At 36.2% G+C, this 24414-nt stretch overlaps 1 protein-coding gene across 1 annotated transcript in view; it reads right to left on the bottom strand.

Moving 5' to 3' along the window:
- Positions 1 to 22057, bottom strand: part of LOC136039064 (NFX1-type zinc finger-containing protein 1-like) — a 68393-nt gene extending 46336 nt beyond the window's left edge. Inside the window, exons 1-4 of the mRNA XM_065722549.1 lie at positions 19949 to 22057; positions 9895 to 10069; positions 2808 to 3033; positions 679 to 1016 (exon numbers count right to left, since the gene is read on the bottom strand). Of these exons, the coding sequence (XP_065578621.1) occupies positions 679 to 1016; positions 2808 to 3033; positions 9895 to 10069; positions 19949 to 21937 (2728 nt within the window). The 5' untranslated portion in view covers positions 21938 to 22057. The remainder of the gene's footprint in view (positions 1 to 678; positions 1017 to 2807; positions 3034 to 9894; positions 10070 to 19948) is intronic.
- Positions 22058 to 24414: the final 2357 nt, after the last annotated feature.

The raw sequence follows: 24414 nt of genomic DNA, 5'->3' as shown, positions 1-24414 counted from the left end.
AAAACAACGATTTCTAATTTAATCTGGTCCGGTCCCTGATACTCCTGACAAATTTCATTGTCTTAGCGTACCTGGAAGTGCCTAAAGTAGCAAAACTGGGACCGACAAACCGACAGAATTTGCGATTGCTATATGTCACTTGGTTAACACCAAGTGACATAAAAACTACAAAAATTGCACTGTGAAGCCTAAAAACCGGGATTCAAATTTACATACATAGAAGCAGGGTATATATAGAAATTTTGAATCTTTGTTGTAAAAGTATATCTGGTCTCTGATAGTAATGGAGAAAAATAGAAATTGAGATATGGAACTTCATCCCTTCTAATGTCCCTCTATCTAACGAAGGCAGTTTCTCGGCGGGTCTTTTCGTAGTTTTTGTCCAGTTATTTTTTATCCCTCTTTAGCTTACTATTCCTTTTTTCTTTTCCTTTTGTTTTACATTTTGCTTTTGTTCTTTTTTTTTTTTTTTTTTTTTACTTATTTGATACGATTTTTGCCATTTTTCAGTTGATATTTAATAGGTTATTTTATTTTAATGAGTAATTTTTGTGTGTGTTGTTAGTTTTTAGTTTTATAAATTTTTAATTGATCCCTTCTCTGGTATGCTATATTTAGTACAAACAAATGATGATGACGATGATAATGACGAACATAAGAAACTATATAATTACTTGCCTATTTTTGGAGATAAGTGTCTTATTAGTTTGTCATATTTTGCACAGCCAGATGTTGTTGCTGCTACAATATCCATCTGTTTGCAATAAGAAGCATCTTCCTCGGTTGCGAAATCATCAACTTCGTCTTTTAATGTCCTATATTCTTCCTCCATAGCTTCTCTTTCATCTGTCAGACGTCTGACCACCTTTTGCTGCCATCTAGCGTAAACTAACCATCTTTGATACATATTAAGTAACCAGGGATTTTTGAAGTTCATAACTAGTTCAGTATTTTCCTTTTGTAATGACGGCAGTAATGCCAACAGCTTTAAAATAAGTTCTTCAGTCTTTTCAGCACTAAAAAAAAAAAAAAAAAAAAAAAAGTAAAGAAGAAAACTTGGTCCAATGAATTAGCCTCAAGTACAAAAGCCTGATACATCATTTTTACCAGGTCACTCATCATTATTCCTGATTAAATTTTACTGAATTACTGATCAACAATTCGTTGCGTGAGATCCATCTGATAACTGAGTATTTTCTTGCGACCAACAATGGTTTTACAGCTAAAAATTTAGAAAGAAAATGAAAAGCAAGTCGTTGCAGAGGAATTTACAAATACTTCTCTTGGAGGATGGTGCTCCATTCCTTCGAAGTTTGTGTACGCGGACAAAAATGTGACCGTTTATTTCACATAAACAGATTTCAGAAAAATAAGGGAGATATCACCTTCTTTGTGCATCAACATTGCACAATGCAACTATTCATCAACATCAACTATTGTATATTGACCATACAATCTTAATAAGGTTTTGTTGGGTTTTAAACACCCCCCCCCATGTGGATCAAATGGACCTCTTATGAACAGTCGAGAAATTGGTCCTTAATGTTGTGCTTTTTGAGACTTCATGCACTTCAGCGTCGTTGCAAAATTCACTGATCCCCGCCCCCAACTATAAAAATTCGACTATATAAAACTATACAGCTGATAGCGATATCACACATACATAGGCCATAGTCAATAATTTTTTAAGACTGTATTTATATTTATGACTATATTCAAATTTAGGAGTCAATATGACATAATGCGGTAAAATAGTTTTTAAAGATAATATTCTTTCAATACAGCTTTCGACAGTTCTAAGTCTTTTAGCCTTCCATATTATTTAAAGCCTTACTCTAAAATCTGAAGAACCTACAGCCCCAGTCAAAAATCTGAAGAACCTACAGCCCCAGTCAAAAATCTGAAGCACCTAATCTTCTCAATATTCTATTACACATCAGTCACAGACACACCTTAGTACATCCTTGATATGCTTTAGTATAGCACTTGTATATAAAACTGACCATGAATTACAAGTTCAAACGACAAAACCAAAATCCTTAAACACTTTGATTATGCTGACAATTGAGCCGCCTATTTAAAACCTGATTGGTCCTCCTGAAAACCTGTGTGAAATTTTCAACATTTTCGTTTCGTAGCAAAAATTTCGTTTCGTTTCCTAATTTTCACTTTATAGATATTGGCACTACATGGGCAATTATTTTAGCTCTTGCAAGACAAGATGGCTTAGATAACAACTTATTCGTGGCACGATCCCTTTGTTATTAACAAAAAAAGAGAAAAAAACAAGTTTTTTTGTCAACTGACTGCATTGAGCAACATTAAAACCTAAAACAAACAGAAACTATTCTATACAGGAGCAGGACTACCTATTCCTCGCTCGTAAATTCAGTTAGGTAAATAGTCAGTAAATAGGACTACCTATCGCTCGTAAATTCAGTTAGGAAAACTAGTTTTACTGATTTTGTTTATTGTGGCATGAAAACAGCATAAATGTCCCCCCCCCCTCTCCATAAGAGAGAAATTTTTAGGTGTTGGAAATTTTGTATTATGCAACTAGATCAACGATATCCTAAATAGACACTTTTATCCTTCTTATCACTCTTTTTATACTTTTCTTTTTTCCTAAAATACATGACCACAAACATACAAATGTCAACACTTTCCCAACTAGAATATTGATAGCATTACTAGCCACTTTTCCCCCGTCAAGTATACTCTCTTTTACAGATTACCAAATTGACAACTGAGACACGCAACTGTAAAAAAATCGTCAGCAAGAATTGGGATTAAAAGTACTTGTTTACCTTTGGATATTTCTAGTCAAAGATTCCTTTTGCCGAAATGAAATTTCATTTTGATTGCCATAGTCTTTCCAGTATTCTATATCATTTCGGTTTCCTTCCTGCGACCAAACGACATCGGAGTAAGAAAATTCTTCCATGTTGTCAATTTTTAAATATTGAGGATCCACAGAGTGAGTTACATACGCCTGCTTCCCATCTTCAAATACTCTTGACCGCTCCAGTTCCTCTGAAAACATTAAGTTATGCTAAATTTTGGCTGAGCTGAGACAGGAGGTACAATCCAGCCTCACTCACAAGCAACTGCGCTTAGATGAAATAGCTCCATTTCCTTTAAATGGCCCAAAGGAGCCTCCTTAGAAGAAATGAAAATTGCTACCCAAAAACACTCTTTACCTTGGTTTCGAACCACTTCTCTTCCCAAGACACTGTGATTCTTCCCATAATGATTGGATTTCTAGGAGCGTATGCTAATAAATCTTATACATTCATTAAAAAGGATATTACTAAAATTATTCAAAATTACAGAATTTGAATTATTAGTTAAAAGACTTATCTAAGCATCTTCTAAGAAAGACAAATTGGACTATCCTATTCTAAATTTATCCCTTCAATTGACTTCTAACATATGAATAAAAACCTTACTTTCTTTTGATCTTAATAATATCACTTTTAATAGTTAATTCTTACACATTCCTGCTAGCCTATGTTTGTTCAATACCACTATTTAACATGGTGGCTTTGCCGTTTTATTGATCGATTTATTCCACGACGGTCACATGTAGATAAAATTACTTTTATATGCGTCTTCTTGCAACTATAGTAAATGTTGCTGTTGATCCTCTGTTTTAGCTGAGATAATAGAAATAAACTTTATGATCAACAAAACTTGTCTAGAACAATATTTCACAGTGTAAAAGCTTCGTTTCAGGTTATATAATTAAAAAAAACTTTCCGAAAAAAAAGTTTTTCCAACAAAATAAAGGCCATTTAAACATAAGATCAGCAGATACAAATGCCTGTTAAAATTCAAACTCAAAACGACCAGAAATTAGTATTAAAGAATAAATGAAACCCAAAATTAACAGAAATTAAATAAACCATCATAGCAAAAAAAGTACAAAAAGTAATAATATAAATGAATAAATAAGCGAGTAACGCTTAAATTGAATATGCAAATAAATCTGAAAAGAAAAAAAATTCCTATCGAAGTATAAATGAAACCCAAAACGAACAGAAATTAAATAAACACTCAATGCAAACAAACATACAATAGATACTAATATAAATGAACAAATAAATCTTAAAATGAGTGAAACTTAAACTGAATATGCAAATCAAGCTTGAAACGGACAAAATCACTACAAACAAGATTTTGGGTATCGCCTCCTTCTCTCACTGTAAAAGTCTAGAACCTACTGCGTCATTGGCGCTTTACTGAAAACTATAAGTATCTTGAACAGTATTGGAAAGTATAAACAGAATCAAACTGAATATTTGATATATAATGATAATAAATGTTGAAATATCCATCAGTTCAAGATTTTATTTCATTGTAATTTTATTTTTATTTTAAATGCTGTAAGAACTGGAAAAGAAAATATTTACAACTAGCTGTTGGGGTGGCGCTTCGCGCCACCCCAACACCTAGTTGGTGGGGCGCTTCGCGCCCCCCCAAGCCCCCCCGCGCGCGTAAGTTGTTACGCGCCATATTAGTTACGCGCCATTGTAGTTGTGTCCCTGTGTCCCACCTGTGAATATAGATAGATTTATATATGTGTTTCAAACTACGTAAAAATTGCGAATATACAACATTTTTGGCTTTCCCACTACTGGGAGCTTTCCGTTTCCAATTGCCAGCAATTGATCTGAAAATGTTTGACCAGAGTCATCGTTTTGCAATCGGACACGCATATTTGTAGTTAATTTTAATATTTTTACGTGTGCCCATAAATTAGAATTTTTCAGGCAAGCATTCATTTCGTCTGCAGGAGTTAAACTACGTAAAAAATTGCGAATATACAACATTCTTGGCTTTCCCATTGTCTGTGCATATACAAAGCCGTATGTACTAATAATGACGTCATATGCAAACGCTCTTTTTACAAACAAACAAACATGCATACTTAACCGCTTCATTTGGTTCCAAAACTGTGTCGATTGACTTGTAAAGGACTGCCTGGTCTCGAATCTTGGTCAAAACAATGTTGTTGATTTCGTGGACGTCTATATTTTTGGGTGCGAGAATCGCTCTTTCACTTAGCCATTTATTATTTTTATAATTTTTTTGAATATTCGGAAATACTTTTTCAATCAATTCATTTTTGGACGTCACTAAATTACAGAAATCAGCAGGTAGTTGTATACGTCCTGAAATTGAGTATCGTATCATAAATGTCTTTTTGTTCCGACGTTAACTTGGAAATGTTATTTTGTACATACGACAATAGATCACTCGTACTGTAACTTTGTTCACGATCCAATTCTACACATGTCGAAACAGCAGCGATACGGTTAGATGAAGGCATTCCCAAATCCTGAAGAGGTTTGTTTGCCATACGTACGCACAAATCTTCTATAATAACTAAAGTGTAGTTATAAATTTCTGATGTAAAATCAAAAGTCATATCTGACGTCTCTAACTGTTTTCGATGGAGTATATCTACGGACATTTTTGACTTATATTTTCCCCATAACTCTGTAGGAGATGATGGAGAGCAAGTTGTTACAATGATGCCAAACAATGCACGAATTTCACTTGGGGTTGACGTTTCGCACGCGTCATTGATACAGTTATCCCAGTGTTGGTCATTCTCTAATAAATTCAGAGCTTGGCATGCACTACGGTAAGTGTCATGTATAGTACCGTTTACAGTTCTCAAATACTCAAATGATGTCGGACCGGGTACATTCACCAAAAGCAGGCGTAGAAAGAAGCATTCATGTTGATTGGGGTGACCGGTGTAGAGTCTTCCTATCGTGGTATCTTTGAAGATGGTAGGTTGGCCGTCGACTGACTTACCCTGTTTTCGACGTTCAAATACTTTATTTTTAGTATTCCACGTGTAATACGAAGGCACTTCAGTATACAGCAGTTTTTTTGCAAAAGAATCATTTTTGCAAAGCGAAAAAAAAGCTGTTAATTTTGTATCCGGTGGATTCAGGGCTCTTTGTTGCACGTTGGTTTCCGAGAAATAAACACGTTGACCATTCTGTAAATGTACCGCTAAGTGAACAACAGCTGGACTACGTTCATGTATCGGAAATGAAAGAATTCGCCAAACAGCTTCATTACTGCTTATGTATCTTCCAGCCTGATATTGTACGATTTCGTCGAAATCTTTGATTTTGGGCTGCAAGCCAAAAACTGCCATGTCACTGCCTTTGTTGACGTATTTACATATGTATTTGATTGCCTTTACGGAGTTACAGTATTCAACGTTTATGTGTGCATTAAATGTTTTTGATAATAATGGGGAATATGGAACAACCCACTGGTTATCTACTTCGATGGTGGTACCGTTGCCATTGTAGGTTCTTCAGTCATTTTACAATTAGAAATTTCTCTTTCAACGGTCTTCTTACAATTAAAAATTTGTCTTTGAACGATATTCTTAAATACCTGTGTCCTGGTCGTCATTTATATTCCCTGTGTCCCGGTCGTCATTTGTGTCCCGGTATCCCAGTCTGTAATTTCTCTTTGAGTGTCCCGGTCGTTATTTATATTCCCTCTGTCCCGGTCGTCATTTGTGTCCCGGTCTGTAATTTCTCTTTGAGTGTTTTTCTTTTTAGTATTTTTTAGTTTTTTACATTTTTCTTTTTTCAGTTTTCTTTTTCTTCTTTATTTTTCAGCTTCACTATGAAATACATATCGCCGAACCTTTGTTTTTTTAACTAAAATCTGGTAGGCATTGATGACCTTATCCAAGTCAAAATCCCAAACCCAATCATCATCGCTATCATTTTCAGTTTTGATAAGTTTTGACTCTCGCTGTCCAGGTGGATCTTCATCTAACTGCGCGGTTTTGCGTTCTTTAGCCTCAAGCCTGTTTCCTTGCTGTTCTTTTGATTCCTCGGCACGCTTTCTTTTCTGACTTTCTCTATCAGCAGCAAGTTTTTGGCATAGACTCTTTGAGCATCTTCATCGGCTTTTGCCATGGTAAGTTCATCAGTCATTGTAAACTTAAACATTAATAGATTTCTACGTGAACATATGTCTTAAATATCTTGAATGACGTCACCGTCAAAGCAAAAATGACGACAACTAATTTCATGACGTCAGTGGACACAGAAACATGACGTCACCTGATCCACAGACAGACACACAACTTATTTTTATATATATAGAAGATATACTACGTTTTTTTGAAGTGCCAGTGATGCAGTAATCTTTAGGTTTTTATAGTTAAGAAAGGGGGCAGTATCGAAATTCTTGTTCCTAGTGAGCATATATTCGTCTTGAACAATTTTAGAAAGAACTAATAAATTAAACTGAATAGTTGATGTGTCATGATATTAATTGCAAAAAGTGCATCAGTTCAAAATTTTATCTAATTTAAATGTTTATTTTTAATATTAAGTACAAAAGAAAATATTTGTAATATAATTCGCTTTCAGTAAAGTACCAACGACGCAGCAGGTTTTTAGACAGTTTAAGCATTACTCGCTTTAAGATTTATTTATTTATTTATATTATTTCCTGTTGTATGTTTTTTTTCTATGACTGTTTATTTAGTTTCTGTTTGTTTTAGGTTTCATTTATTTTTTAATAGTTATTTCTTGGTGTTTTGAGTTTCAATTTTAACAGGTATTTGTATCTGCTGATCTTATGTTTAAATGGCCTTTATTTGTTTGAAAAACTCCTTTTTCGGAAAGTTTTTGAATTTATTTATTTTCCGTATTTAATTACAATATTTGATTGTAATATTGATTGCTTCTACAAGAACCATATATGCCCCCGGGGCACGTAACTTAGAACGCCTGTCCCCGGGTCCTGAGGGGTTGTATTGACCCCGGAGTTTAATATATGATGTTTGAACTATTTTTAACAAAATGGTGAGCTCAAAATTTGTATTGGACGGGTTTAGGGGAAAAAAGACATGGAGGGGGGAGGGCTAGTTGCCTTGCGATCTCTTCTGACTCTGAAAAGTGAACTCTAATTTTTAATTTCCAATCAAATGAGCCCTCTGAAGTTTATACGCGCATCCCTTCTATAAGAATCATATTTGCCCCCAGGGCATAACTTAAAACGCCTGCCGACGGGCTCTGAGGGGTTGTGTCAATACCTGTTTTTTTTTTATCTCACCTTTGAACTATTTTGACAAAATGGCTATATGAAAATCGTTATCTGATGCATTTGGGGAAAAATAGGCGTTGGGAAACCAGGCTAACTGCCCTCCGATCAGTTTTGACCCTTAAAAAGTGAACTAGAATTTTCAATTTCCAATCAAATGAGCCGTCTTTGAAGTTTATATGAGTATCCTTTCCATAAGAACCATATATACCCCCAAAGCACATCTTACAATACCCATCCTCGAGCCCTGGGGGTTGTATAGACACTTGAGTTTCGTTATCTGATGTTTGAACTATTATACAAAGAAAAAGTTTATCTCAAAATTTTTATCAGATGGGTTTTGGAAAAAAAGTTTATGTGGGGGGGGGGGGCTAGCAGTCCTCGGCTCTCTTTTAATTATTAAAAAGAGAACTAGAACTTTCAATTTCCCAATCAAATGAACCCTGTTGGAAGTTTATACGAGCATCCCTTCCATAGGAACCATATATGCCCCCAGGGCATAATTTACAACGACTGCCCCCGGGCCCTGGGGGGGTTGTGTCACCACCAGAGGTTTAAAAGGGGTTACGTGGGAGGATATTCTCAAGGAGAAACTTATCATGGGGGAAGAGAATTTCAATGAAGGGGGCACAGGATTTTCTAGTATTATTTGAAAAAACAATGAAAAAATAAATATGAAAAGTTTTTTCTACTGAAAGTAAGGAGCAGCATTAAAACTTAAAACAAACGAAAATTATTATGCATATGAGGAGTTTAACTCCTCGTTATACCTCACTCTTTACGCTAAAGTATTTTTAGTAATTTCAACTATTTATTCTACGGCCTTTGTGATTCAGAGGTCATTCTTAAGGAATTGGGACAACATCTAAGCTTTAGTGTAGAGAGCGAGGCATCGACGAGTGTTGAGCCCCCTCATATACGCAATAAAAACATACAAGTAAAAAATAAAAACATACATAAAAATAAAGAATATAGAAGTTTGTTAAGTAAGTTAATTCGTAAGTTACGTGTATTTTTTTACCAATTTTACGAACGAAAACGTTCGTAAGAAATTAAAAGTTCTAGCTGTTTTTTTAAGTAACCAAAAACTTTGAGGGCAACTAGGCCTCCTCCCTCGCTCCTTTTTTCTCAAAATCTTCCGATTAATTGCAATTAATTAATATGCAAATTTTGTTTTAATTATTTATGTGTGGAGAGCTAAGATCAAAACATGCATTAATTCAAAAACGTCCAGAAATAAAATTAAAAAAAATTTTTTTAATGAAAGTAAGGAGCAACATTAAAACTTAAAACGAACAGAAATTACTCCGTATATGAAAGGGGCTTTTCTTCCTCAACGGCCCGCTCTTTACGCTAAAGTTTCTTACTGTTTTAAAAATAGATTTAAGAGAAAGAATCAAACTTTAGCGTAAAGAGCGGGGCGTTGAGGAGAAAAAGCCCCTTTCATATACGGAGTAATTTCTATTCGTTTTAAGTTTTAATGTTGCTCCTTACTTTCATTTAAAAAAACTTGTTTTTTTTTATTTAAAATACTAGATTGACCTGGCTTCAGAGAACAATTCTCAAAAACAAAATTTATTATCCCAAAAAGGTAAACGAAGTCTGGATATTAGAAAATGAATAAAAAAAGTGAAGACAGAACTCTAAATTACTTTCATTTCTTATTTTTCTTCCCTGTTTGGTTCTACGGAGCTACTTCAAAGGATAACTAATAGTTTTTATCTGAGAAGCAGAAATGATATAATATGAGCAAACAAACTACAAAAATTTGACAAATCAATACTTTTAGCAACTTACCAACTTCCTCCTTGTCATACTCTTCTTCTTCTTCATCGCGCTGCGACAATTTTAATTTGGAAGGTTTAAAATCAGAAGCAGGCAAAAAGACTGGTTTTGTAGCAATGGCATTCAAAACCGAAAATAGTAAGTTAAAGCTATGCAGCCCCAACCATGAAGAGATTATTCCGCTTCCCTATAAAAAAATGGGGTAAAACACAGGATGTTTTGAGAGCAAAAAAAAATAAGCCCAATTTTTGAAGAGACTCTGAATACTAAAACAATTTACTGGTGATGATGTAACTAATGAGTTTTTAGTTGCATTTTTTTTTTTTGGGGGGGGAAGGTATATAAATATTTAGTTTCAGAACTTGACTAGGCTCTTGGCCATTTTTTGCACAAAATCCATCCTGAGGGAGGGGGCAGAAGAATTGTCTTAGGAGGTAGTATGACACTAGAAGGTGCAGTTCAAGCTCTGTTTTTTAATGTCTCCAAAAAGAAGACCAGTTTAAAAAAGCACTAGACTTAAGTTACTAAGGCAATATGAGGTGTTGTGGCAACCTTTGACCGACCTCGCCAAAAAAAAATGTCAGAGGAGCAACATTTTGATTTTCTTTCTTCGCCGAAGATTGAATGACTTGGCTGTAAATCCTCAGAACCCTGAAAATGGTGTGTCCTTAGACTAATATTTCCTTTAATAAGAAAAAATAATTAAAAAAGAAGAAAAAAAAGGACATTCTCCTTTAAGACTGTCTGAAACCATACTCTATCCTCAAAACAAAGTTTTTGTCTGTTTCCTGACTTTTGTCTCAATAGCTTTAGTTTTAGAATTTTATATTCATAAAAGATTTTGCTTTATTACTTAGGCTCGAAACAAGAAATCTATTACAACCCGTAACATTGCAGCATCCATGAGCTAAGTTATAGTTTCTGTAGGAAATTACATAAAAAAAACTAGTTTTTTTTAACTGAAAGTGAGGAGCGACATTAAAACTTAAAACGAACAGAAATTACTCCGTATATGAAATGGATTGTCCCCTCCGCAATCCCTCGCTCTTTACGCTAAAGCTTTTAATTGTTTTAAAAAGCAGAATTGTGGCAAAGAGTCAAACTTTAGCGTAAAGAGCGAGGGATTGCGGAGGGGACAATCCATTTCATATACGGGGAATTTCTATTCGTTTTAAGTTTTAATGTCGCTCCTTACTTTCAGCTTAAAAAAATTAGTTTTTTTTTTTATTTAATTTCTGAACGTTTTTTTAATTAATGCATGTTTGGTTTTGGCTCTCTGCACATAAATTATTAAAATGAAATTTGTATATTAATTCTTTTTTTGGCTAAATGGCTTTCTCTTAGTTTTGATCAGACGATTTTGAGAAATAAGGGGTGGAGAAGGAGGCCTAGTTGCCCTCCAATTTTTTGGTTACTTAAAAAGGCAACTAGAACTTTTAATTTTTAACGAACTTTTTTATTAGTAAAAAATATACGTAACTTAAGAATTAACTTACGTAACAAACTTTCATAACCTTATATTTTTATTATGTATACGAGGGGGTTTGTACCCTCGTTAATACCTCCTTCTTTACACTAAATCGTAAGTTTTGTCCCAATTCTTTAAGAATGACCCCAGAATCAGAAAGGCCTTAGAATAAATAGTTGAAATTACTAAAAATACTTTAGCATAAAGAGCAAGGTATTTATCTCCTCCTAAATACCTCGCTCTTTATGCTAAAGTATTTTTAGAACCCCTCATATGCGTAATAGTTTCTGTTCGTTTTAAGTTTCAATGCTACTTCTTCCTTTCATTTGAAAAAACGTTTTCATGTTTATTTTTCATTGTTTTCTTATAGTAATGCTAGAGAATCCTGCGCCCTTTTCATTGAATTTTTCTTCCCCCATGACAGATTCCTCCAAGGAAAGATCCTCCAACATAGCCCCCTCTCCTCAGCCCCACCCCCAAACAAAATAAAATCCCCCTGAAAACGTCTGTACACTTCCCAATAACCATTACTATACGTAAACACTGGTCAAAGTTTGTAACTTGCAGCCCCTCCCCCAGGGATTTTGGGGGAGTAAGTCATCCCCAAAGACATAGTTATTATGGTTTTCGACTATGCTGAACAAAATGGCTATCTCAAAATTTTGATCCGTTGACTGTGGGAAAAATATGAGCGTGGGAGGGGGCCTAGATGCCATCCAATTTTTTTGGTCACTTAAAAAGGGCACTAGAACTTTTCATTTCCGTTAGAATGAGCCCTCTTTCGACATTCTAGGACCACTTGGTCGATACGATGACCCCTGGGGAAAAAAAACAAAAAAAAACAAAAAAAAAACAAAAAAAAACAAACAAATAAACCCGCACCCGTGATTTGTCTTCTGGCAAAAAATACAAAATTCCACATTTTTGTAGATAGGAGCTTGAAACTTCTACAGTAGGGTTCGCTGATACGCTGAATCTGATGGTGTTATTTTCGCTAAGATCCTACGACTTTTAGGGGGTGTTTCCCCCTATTTTCCTAAATAAGGCAAATTTTCTCAGGCTCTTAACTTTTGATGGGTAAGACCAAACTTGATGAAACTTATATATTTAAAATCAGCATTAAAATGCGATTCTTTAGATGTAGCTATTGATATCAAAATACAATTTTTTAGAGTTTTGGTTACTATTGAGCCGGGTCGCTCCTTACTACAGTTCGTTACCACGAACTGTTTGACAAATTACTTAGTATGATGATACCTTTTATACTTAGAGATGTTGTCAATAAAGCTTTAAGAGAAGAACATTGCAATTTTAAGAGGGGTAGAGGATCCTTTGACAAAAGTTTCATTCTTAGATTAATAAATGCCAAGTGCATGAGTCATCAAACACCTTTGGTCTACATTTTCACAGATTATGAACAAGGCTTTGATTAAGCAGATAGAAGAGCTTTAGTAAAGGTCTTATCCTTGTATGGTATACCAGATAAATAAATTAAAGTGATTAGTGCTATTTACGAGAATAACTTTTCTGTGGCTAGGATATGAGATGAGGTTAGAATGAGGTTAGATGAGGTTAGATGGGGTTCCGCATCAAATCAGGAGTTAAGCAGGGTTGTCTTTAGTTCTCATTTGTATGGATCATTTTGATGGACTTTGGCATCAAATGGAGAAGTATAATCCTCCCGGGCTTATAGTATGCTGATGATTTAAGCTGATGACTAGACGAGAATGGTAGCAAAAAAAGTTGGAAAAAGGTTTGATAAGAAGACTAAATCACTAAGACTGGGAATAAGTAAAGGTGAAAAGGTGATGTAAGATAATGAGCAGATTAATCAATCGACAAGCTTCACCTATCTAGGTAGTATTGTCAGAAAAGATGGTGGGTGCAGTAGCGATCTTAAAAATGGAGTAGCCAAGACCCGAGGTGTTTTTTTTTTTCACAGTTTAAAAGACTTTGGAAGGATTGGAAGATAAGTCTACAAGCCAAGATTAGAAAATTGGAAGCTACAGTAAAGACAGTGGTGAAGCATGGTTCTCGAGCGAGGGCGTTCCAATAAACGGGGGAGGATTTGCCAGATGTTTTTCAGGGAAATTGCCTATGGAGGGTTTTTGGTACCAGACTGAATGACCGTATCTCAAGCAGTAGGCTGTACGAAAGCTATGATTCAATCACAGTTTCTAGGGAATTAATGAGAGAGAGGTTTATATTCATAGGATGCGGATGAAGGATAATAGTTTAACAAAGACCGTCCTGGTCGGCCAACCGTTAAGGGCCAAACAATAAGCAGGTTGTCTCTGAATGGGGTAGGAGCATGTCGTAAGAAAAGATATAAGGAAAATGGGAACTTCTTAAGAGGGTGTAAAGAAGGAGGCTCTGAAAAGATTGAGATGGAGGAGGAGTGCGCGAAACTGTGTTAGCCTCAGACGACTTGGAGCTGCGAGTGAGTTGTCAGCAGTAGCAATAGCGAAAGTTTGAAACAGACTAAAGATAAGAGAAGGGAATCAAACGAACGAAAATCATCCTTCTCGAGTTTCATTGGGCCAGGGGATCTATGAATGGAGAACTGATCAGTGAAAAAAAATGCCTGTCTACCAATAAAAGTCTACCTTAGTGCTTAAAAATAGGCGACAGGCGTTGGCCTTGGCAGGTACAAAGGCCCAAATTTTGCCTCTAATAATAATGGATGATTTTTCAGTGAGAGGGGGAGGTTTTGGGCCAAAATTGTGCCTAAAAATCACACAGATTGAAATACATCACGCGTCTTCAATTCAGACCAGTAGCTCTGCTACTATCTTTCCAATTTATATTTGGAAATAGGGGGCAAGGGGCTATGGAAGCTGTTTAACGGGAACCTGCTTTTCAAAAGGAAAAGGAACAGCAATATGTTTACCATTCTGCTGAAACTGTGGCATTCCAAGGGGAATCTAAGAGTTAAGAGCCCTGTTTGTATCTTTATCTGATATTGGAGTGGCTATGGGTTAACTTTGCACCTCAAAATATACACTGTGAAAATCACTGCACGTTTCAGATTTAGACAAGATGTAAAATAATCATATTTCTGCTAAAAATTTGGAGCTGGAAGTGGTTTGATCATTGGAGAGGCCACGGACCCTCTTTCGTAAGAGGTGGGAGCATTGGAGGGGTCACAGGCCCACTTGAAAAGGTATTTGGCACAATTTACTTCTTAAATCCAATTGAAAATCCTTATTTTATTCTAGTTCAAAGGTGCAACATGCCGATACTTCTAGAAGAATTTGGCGTTAGGAGGGACAGGAGGATTTTCAATGGGTCATTGGCTGACTTCGTCCTTCCAAAACTATAGGTCAAAATCTGTTCGTTATTCTCCTTCAGAAGAAGGATACCAGACTAACCACTCTACAAAAAAAATTGGCAGGCAAAGGAAGGTCGATAGTTGGACTGTCCATGGCCCTACATTGTACCCCCGTCATTTAGAATATGGATCCTTGCACGAGACTGCTTCAAACAAGGTGCAACATGCCCATAACAAATGCCATAGCCAGAATGGTAGGTCCTTCCCATGGATGTCACCGTAGAAAAACCCATATACCTTTAATGGGGTATGAACTCTTCAAATGTTATTAGCTTACCTGAATGAACGACATTGAGTTACCCTCTGAAGGCCATTGTCACTACTATTTTCAAATATATAAAAGAAAGGAATCCCCGCATTCTCTTTTTATGGCACTTGGTATCTACCAAGTGACATATAGCGATCGCAAATTCTGTCGGTCTGTCTGTCCCGGTTTTGCTACTTTAGGCACTTTCAAGTAAGCTAGGACGATGAAATTTTGCACAGGTATCCGGAACCAAACCAGATTAAATTGGAAATTGTTGTTTCCCAGATTCGACAATCTCAGGGGGGCGGGGAGTGGGGAGACGGTTAAATCAGAAAAATTAGAAAAAATGAGGTATTTTTAACTTACGAACGGGTGATCAGATCTAAATGAAATTTTATTTTTAGAAGGATATCGTGTCTAAAACTCTTATTTTAAATCCCGACCGGATCTGGTGACATTGGGGGAGTTGGAGGGGACCTAAAATCTTGGAAAACGCTTAGAGTGGAGGGATCTGGATGAAACTTGGCGGGAAAAATAAGCGCAAGTCCTAGATACGTGATTGACATAACCAGAATGGATCCACTCTCTTTGGGGTAGTTGGGAGGGGAAGGATAAATTCTGAATTAACCCTCATTCTCAGAAAGAATGAGGTATTTTTAACTTACGAACCGGTGAACGGATGTCAATGAAATTGGATATTTAGAATGATATCGTGTTTTCGAGCTCTTATTTTAAGTCTCGACCAGATCCGGTGACATTGGGGGGAGTTTGGGAGGGAGGCTAAAATCTTGGAAAACGCTTAGAGTGGAGGGATCGGGATGAAACTTGGTGGGAAAATAAGCAGAAGTCCTAGATACGTGATTGACAAAATCGGAACGGATCTAATTTAGTTGGGGGGAGGGTTAATTCTGAAAAATTAGAAAAAATGATGTATTTTTAACTTACAAAGGAGTGATCAGATCTAAATGAAACTTCATATTTAGAAGAAGCTCGTAACTCAGATCTCTTATTTTAAATCCCTACCGGATCCAGCGTTATTGGGGGGGGAGGAGTTGAGAGGAAATGGAAATCTTGGAAAATACTTAAAGCGGAAAGATCAGGATGAAACTGGGTGGGAAGAATAAAACCAAGTCCAAGATACGTGACTGACACAACCTGGCCGGATCCACTCTCTTTGGTGGAGTTGGGGGGGGGGGGAATAATTAGGAAAAATTAGAAAAAATGAGGTATTTTTAACTAACGAACGGGTGATCAGATCTAAATGAAATTTTATTTTTAGAAGGATATCGTGTCTAAAACTCTTATTTTAAATCCCGACCGGATCTGGTGACATTGGGGGAGTTGGAGGGGAAGGATAAATTCTGAATTAACCCTCATTCTCAGAAAGAATGAGGTATTTTTAACTTACGAACCGGTGAACGGATGTCAATGAAATTGGATATTTAGAATGATATCGTGTTTTCGAGCTCTTATTTTAAGTCTCGACCAGATCCGGTGACATTGGGGGGAGTTTGGGAGGGAGGCTAAAATCTTGGAAAACGCTTAGAGTGGAGGGATCGGGATGAAACTTGGTGGGAAAATAAGCAGAAGTCCTAGATACGTGATTGACAAAATCGGAACGGATCTAATTTAGTTGGGGGGAGGGTTAATTCTGAAAAATTAGAAAAAATGATGTATTTTTAACTTACAAAGGAGTGATCAGATCTTAATGAAACTTCATATTTAGAAGAAGCTCGTAACTCAGATCTCTTATTTTAAATCCCTACCGGATCCAGCGTTATTGGGGGGGGAGGAGTTGAGAGGAAATGGAAATCTTGGAAAATACTTAAAGCGGAAAGATCAGGATGAAACTGGGTGGGAAGAATAAAACCAAGTCCAAGATACGTGACTGACACAACCTGGCCGGATCCACTCTCTTTGGTGGAGTTGGGGGGGGGGAATAATTAGGAAAAATTAGAAAAAATGAGGTATTTTTAACTAACGAACGGGTGATCAGATCTAAATGAAATTTTATTTTTAGAAGGATATCGTGTCTAAAACTCTTATTTTAAATCCCGACCGGATCTGGTGACATTGGGGGAGTTGGAGGGGAAGGATAAATTCTGAATTAACCCTCATTCTCAGAAAGAATGAGGTATTTTTAACTTACGAACCGGTGAACGGATGTCAATGAAATTGGATATTTAGAATGATATCGTGTTTTCGAGCTCTTATTTTAAGTCTCGACCAGATCCGGTGACATTGGGGGGAGTTTGGGAGGGAGGCTAAAATCTTGGAAAACGCTTAGAGTGGAGGGATCGGGATGAAACTTGGTGGGAAAATAAGCAGAAGTCCTAGATACGTGATTGACAAAATCGGAACGGATCTAATTTAGTTGGGGGGAGGGTTAATTCTGAAAAATTAGAAAAAATGATGTATTTTTAACTTACAAAGGAGTGATCAGATCTTAATGAAACTTCATATTTAGAAGAAGCTCGTAACTCAGATCTCTTATTTTAAATCCCTACCGGATCCAGCGTTATTGGGGGGGAGGAGTTGAGAGGAAATGGAAATCTTGGAAAATACTTAAAGCGGAAAGATCAGGATGAAACTAGGTGGGAAGAATAAAAACTAAGTCCAAGATACGTGACTGACACAACCTGGCCGGATCCACTCTCTTTGGTGGAGTTGGGGGGGGGGGGAATAATTAGGAAAAATTAGAAAAAATAAGGTATTTGCAACTTACGAACGAGTGATTAGATCTTAATGAAATTTGATTTTTAGAAGAATATCGTGTCTCAGAGCTCTTATTTTAAATCCCGACCGGATCTGGTGACATTGGAGGAGTTGAGGGGGGACCTAAAATCTTGGAAAACGCTTAGAGTGGAGGGATCCAGATGAAACTTGGCGGGAAAATAAGCACAAGTCCTAGATACGTGATTGACATAACCAGAATGGATCCACTCTCTTTGGGGTAGTTGGGGGGAGGGTAAATTCTAAATTAACCCTCATTCTCAGAAAAAATGAGGTTTTTTTAACTTACGAACGGGTGAACGGATCTCAATGAGATTGGATATTTAGAAGCATGTCGTGTTTCCGAGCTCTTATTTTAAGTCCCGACCAGATCCGGTGACATTGGGGGGAGTTTGGGGGGACCTAAAATCTTGGAAAACGCTTAGAGTGGAGGGATCGGGATGAAACTTGGTGGGAAAACAAGCAGAAGTCCTAGATATGTGATTGACATAATCGGAACGGATCCACTTTAGTTGGGGGGAGGGTTAATTCTGAAAAATTAGAAAAAATGACGTATTTTTCACTTACAAAGGAGTGATCAGATCTTAATGAAACTTCATATTTAGAAGAAGCTCGTAACTCAGATCTCTTATTTTAAATCCCTACCGGGTCCAGCGTCATTGGGGGGAGAGTTGAGAGGAAATGGAAATCTTGGAAAATACTTAAAGCCGAAAGATCAGGATGGAACTGGGTGGGAAGAATAAAAACAAGTCCAAGATACGTGACTGACACAACCTGGCCGGATCCGCTCTGTTTAGTGGAGGTGGGGGGGGGGGAATAATTAGGAAAAATTAGAAAGAATGAGTTATTTGTAACTTACGAACGAGTGATCAGATCTGAATGAAATTTGATATTTAGAAAGGTCTTGTGCTTTAGAGCTCTTATCTTAAATTTCGACCAAATTCTGTGACATTGGGGGAGTTGAAGGGGGAAACCGGAATTCTTGGAAAACGTGAAAATTGGGGTATCTTTATCTTACGAATAGGTGATCGGATCTTAATGAAACTTGACATATAGAAGAATCTTATGTCTCAGATGCTCCATTTTCGACTCGAATTAGATCCAGGGGCATAGGGGGTTGGAGGGGGGAAACGGAAATCTCGGAAAACGCTTAGAGTGGAGGGATCGGGATGAAACATGATGGAAAGAATAAGCACAAGTTCTAGATACGTGATTGACATAGCTGGAACGGATCCGTTCTCTTTGGAGGAGCTGGGGGGTATTAGTTTGGAAAAATTAGAAAATCTAAGGTATTTTTAACTTGAGAACGGGTGATCGGATCCTAATGAAAATTGATATTTAGAAGGAACTTATGTCTCAGAGCTATTATTTCAAATCCCGACCAGATCTGTTGACATTGGGGGGAGTTAGAGGGGGAAATCGGGAATCTTGGAAACACTTAGAGTGGAGGAATCGGGATGAAGCTTGGTGGGTAGAATAAGCAAATGTCGTAGATACGTGATTGACACAACCATACTAGATTCGCTCTCTTTAGGGGAGTTAGGGGCTGGGGTTCAGTGCTTTGGCGAGTTTGGTGCTTCTGGACGTGCTAGGACGATGAAAATTAATCCCACCGGGATTAAGCCTCTGATTTTCCTTTTAAAGCAATCCATTGATTGCAAGAATTTTGCTAGAGCTCATACCATATGAGCTCTTGGCTCTTCCGGCTTAGTCACAAGTGCCATATGAGCTCTTAGCTCTTGTTAATATTTTAAGACTGGACGAACTTCTAAAGAACAAGCTGTCAGATATTTTTGAACGGCGAAAATTAAATTAATTTATATATAATTTTGAATCCAGACCATCAAAGGAAAGCAAAAGGCAATATAAAAACTTAAAAAGCCAACCGATATTATCAACAACGTTTCTAACGACATAATCTTTTAGCCGAGCCCCTCCTTACTTGCAGTTTGTTACCGCGAACTGTTTAACATGATGAAAAATAAACACGTATCCATGATCCTCGAAAAAATATATATTTGTTTCCGATTCTCGAAAAAAAAAAGTAACAGAATCTGATAAAACAGATCGTGGTAACAAACTGGAAAATTGACTCACGCTAATATTAATTGGACGATGCAATAGATCCACTGGAAAAAAATTATCCAGTAAAAAAAAAACTTTGATTGAACAATCAAAATTATGGCAGTATCAGATTTAGGAGAACAAAAGTAACCTTTCAAAAATTATGAGAAACAGGTTTATATGTGCAAATAAATTAGTTTGAAAAAGGAAACAAGTATTTTACCTTAGACCTCGATAGGAGATTCGGAAGAAAGTCTTCATCCAAACTGCTATTGTCATTGGCCAAGTTCCGCCACAAAAAGTGTTCATGAATTACAACCTTTCGCTGAATCAAGTGAATAACAGCGTCTTTTTCGATGAGTCGACGAGTAATATCCCTAAGTTCATATCGTTTAGCAGAATGGTTATTACTACGAAATACATCTCCTCGGTGTTTCTTACGCAATTCAAAAAGAGAGCATCGGTTGACTTCTTCAGACTTTGATCTTCCTCCAATACGAACTATCCGTCCCGTGAATTTTAAGGCACCCTCGACAAACTGATCTAAGGCATGGTTTGTATAGCACACAATCAATATTGGACCTGTGGTATTTAGAAAAATATTTTTGCTTTCCCATACTTCTTTATTTACTAGCAGAACTTCTAAAGCTTTAAGCCCAATAAAGGTTTTTCCAGTGCCGGGAGGCCCGTGAATAATGGCAAGTTTTTGGGTCAATGCTGCTTTCAATGCTTGAAACTGGCTTAGATCCAAACCCAAATTTTCTGGAATCAATACTTGATCTAACTTCAAAACGTCAACATCTTTTAATAATGCTGCTGACATGCTATCTTGAGTTGAAAACATACTTAAGTCATAATAAGTATAAGACATTTCTTTCAAGGTACGCAGATACAGAGGGAGTTCTTCTTCAACTTCTTTTCCCAGTACCAGCTCTTTCATTGGTAAGTTATCATCTCTGATCTGCTGCAATACTCGAAGGACATTACGATATACTTCAAAATACACGGAAGACTCGGCCAATATAAAGGAGGCTGTCATGTGACTCTTAAAATTTGTCACATTTTCCAGTCTAATATCAATAGCTCCTTCTTTAGTTAAGAGCTCAGGATCACGTTTTGCTACAGTGGCTAAAAGAAAAGTTTTAAAATCATCTTTACTCAGACAAAGTAAAGATCCATGCAAGAGCCTTTTAGAATTTTCCCAGGCAATTTTTTTGAACCGATCATTTGCAATACAAATAGTATGTGTACCTTGCAAAACATTATAAGCAATGAACTCCACACCAAAATACAACCGCATATCATCAATTTTGGTTCGAAGAACTTTTTTTTTACTTTTTAGGTCGATGTACTTTTGTATACCTGCTCTCAGTGGAAAAATAAAATCTTCTCTGAGCAATCTAAACTGAATATCAAGATAATCGTCCACACTTTTATATGGTGCGTCAACAATTGCTGGTCGGATGAACTGTAAATCTGTCGCCATAAGATCTTCCGTGGTCGGGATTACACTATATTCCCTGAAGTCATCAGGTGGCTGCATAGACGATAATTCTCCAATCTTTGCGAGCCTGCGGAGTTTGTTTTTACCTTCCACCTCATTCAAACCAATAAGACGGCTTCTTGCGTCTTTAAATCGCACATTCAATTGTCGTATGTCATCGTAAATGGTACTTGGAATATTGTAACCATTAATCTGTAAAATCATTTTTAACTGAATGACTGTTTCAAAAAAGCACTCAGGGACTGACTCGCAAGCTGAACTAGGGGCTTTATTTAAGAAAAAAATAGAAAAATTTACAAGATCTTGGTGAAGTTCAAGAAGACTAGAATTTTCCAGTTTTTTGGCAACAGCAGCCTGTGTTAAAGTGCCCGTGAATGATTTGAAAAAGCTAGAACGCTTTACAATCATTAGGAGATGAAAAAATAAATTTGGAAGTAAATCTGGTGCTTTGGACTCTGATATCCTTACAAACATTTTTAAGATTAGGCTGACACAATCTATATCTGCCACTTCTTGCAGGATTTTCTCCAAATTTATCTTTTTGCTTGTTAAAGACTGCAAGATTATCGATGGGTCTTCATCTTTCAACGTCTTTAAGCCTTCGAGCTCAAATCTTCTGCCTTGATAATGGTTTCTGGCAGACCGCATCCCACGTCCTCTCCCTCTGTAAGGGGAACTTGAGTCTTTGCTCAGCGTCCCACGCTTCATTTGGAAAGCAATAATCCTAAAAAAAAATAATATAATATCAAATTAATATATTAACCAAGCAAGTAAGTCTTCATAATTCAAAAAAAAAATATATGAAATGACAAAAGAAACAGATAACAAGTCTTGTAACTACCGTTATCAAGTTCATACGTTTTACTAGCAATACATATGCATATACTAGCAAAAGAACAATTTTCCGGTCCTTATCATTCACCTACGCTTGCTCTAGCCATCAACTTTTGCACACCTTAGCAAATCGGAAATTAAGAAGAATTTATTAAATAAAAGCGATTCAAAGATTTTTTTAAAAATTCCAGCGAATTTAGATTCCATACAACGTAACCAATTACAAAAAAAATTATCAATTAAGACCAGAAATATTAGATAACAAGTAGAACTAGAACGTTACTAGATCGGATCAACTCGAAGAATTCAGTTTCTAAAAATTTTACTGTTATTCTTTTAGGTATTTAAGTTTGTTTCACATACACTTTCACAAGCAAAACTAACATCACGAGATAAATTCAGTGAATTTTGTAATTATTTGACATTATTTCACTTACATTGCGTTATTTTACATTGTATTACATTTCTCCCCTTCTAGATATGGGGAACGATTTGAAAATCTCCTAGGGTGTCTGAACAGGGCAGTAGACCCAGAATTTTGATTTGAAGAAAGAGGGCAAAGAAAAATCAAAAGACAAAATATGTATCCAAGGTTATCAAAATAGAATATCTGCAATATCTCTATTTAAATAATAATTAAATAAAAAAATAGTAAAATATCAAATTAATATATTAACCAAGCGGCTCCTATAAGCTCCTATCTACAAAAATGTGGAATTTTGTATTTTTTTTTTTGCCAGAAGGCAGATCACGGATATGTGTTTATTTGTTTGTTTGTGTTTATTTGTTTGTCGGCAGGTAGTGATCTTTTTCAGTAACTGAAGAGATTGTCTAATAAATTGTCTCTGTAAAGCATCCTTTCCTGCCATAAAAATCAATTTTTGCGCAAAAAGGGGTGAGTTCCCACGGAATCCAACAATATAGATATCCAAGGTTATCAAATATAGATACAATATAGATATGTATCCAAGGTTATCAAAATAGAATATCTGCAATATCTCAGCGATGGTTTGAGAGATACAATCGATACTTTCAGGTTTGTGTGACTGGGGGAGACAAGGGGAATCAAAATTTTGTAGGGGGAATTAGGCTATAACAAAAAGAATAAAAAGAAAGATCTGGTTACATATTGGTTCCAGTTTTCTTTTTATTCTCATTTGATTTTTTTTTCTTACAATTTTAAATTGTTATGCTGTAAAGTCATCAATTGTCAACATTTAGAAGGCCTTGTTGTGATACAGGCGAAATATTTGTTTGAATGTTCTTTTTTCCCTTAGATCCACTTTTTTCAAGATTTCCTGCTTTGGTTTTTCTTCATAATCTCCTGGGCCACAAACACCCCTATTCAGAAAAGCTGGAACGATTGTTGGCTGCTTTGATTTGTGAAATCCAACGGTGTGCTTTAACATGTTTCGTCGATTTCTGAAATCCAACGGTGTGCTTTAACATGTTTCGTCTCTGAGAGGCTTGAAACTTGCTGAGCATGTAGACAGGGTAGGGTAGACTTAAAATGATCAGAAATTGAAACTAACCAGCAAGACAAACGAAACAAGCAATCCTAAACAAACTAAAGCTACTTTAACAGCAAAAACGAGCAGAAATAAACCCATATAATCCGTCTCTAAACCTTGATTACCAATGTGATTTAATACGGTTGTTGTGATGTTATGACAAATAAAAACATGTGGATTGAAATATAAACCGTTCTCAGTACAGCACAAATAACGCTTTGACCTTTACAGGGTTATTTTGGCGGCTATTCAACTTGTATTTGTGATCATATCCATTCGTATCAAGTTTATCTTGATTATACATTTTAATTTCGGTTCGTTTCATTTAAATGAAACGTTCGTGCTCATTTAAGTAGTTCATATTATTCTTAAGTTGAATGTGATCACTCATTTTAATTTCGGTTCACTTTAGGTTTCACTACTCCAATCATGGTAACTTTTGTTCGTTCTAGTTATAGGTTACTCATTCAATCATGGTAACTTTAGTTCGTTTTGGGTATAAGTTACTCATTCATAGCAATCTTTCTTGGTTTTAAGTTTGAATCGTTACATGACTATGTTGGCTTGTTTTAGGTTTAGTATAGCTGTTTACTTCTTAAAAAAACTAATTTATCACTTTCATGTATATCAAACAGTTCGTGGTAACGAACTGTAGTAAGGAGCGACCCGGCTCAATAGTAAACGAAAGTCTAAAAATCGGAATTTTGATGCTAAAAGATACATAAAAAGAATCAAATTTTTATGCTGATTTTGAATATATAAGTTTCATTAAATTTAGTCTTTGCCATCAAAAGTTACGAGCCTGAGAAAATTTACCTTATTTTGGAAAATAGGGGGAAA

The sequence above is a fragment of the Artemia franciscana genome, chromosome 19 (genome assembly GCF_032884065.1).
Source record: "Artemia franciscana chromosome 19, ASM3288406v1, whole genome shotgun sequence".
In the NCBI taxonomy this organism is placed as follows: domain Eukaryota; kingdom Metazoa; phylum Arthropoda; class Branchiopoda; order Anostraca; family Artemiidae; genus Artemia; species Artemia franciscana.
This window is presented reverse-complemented; position numbering and strand designations above follow the sequence as displayed.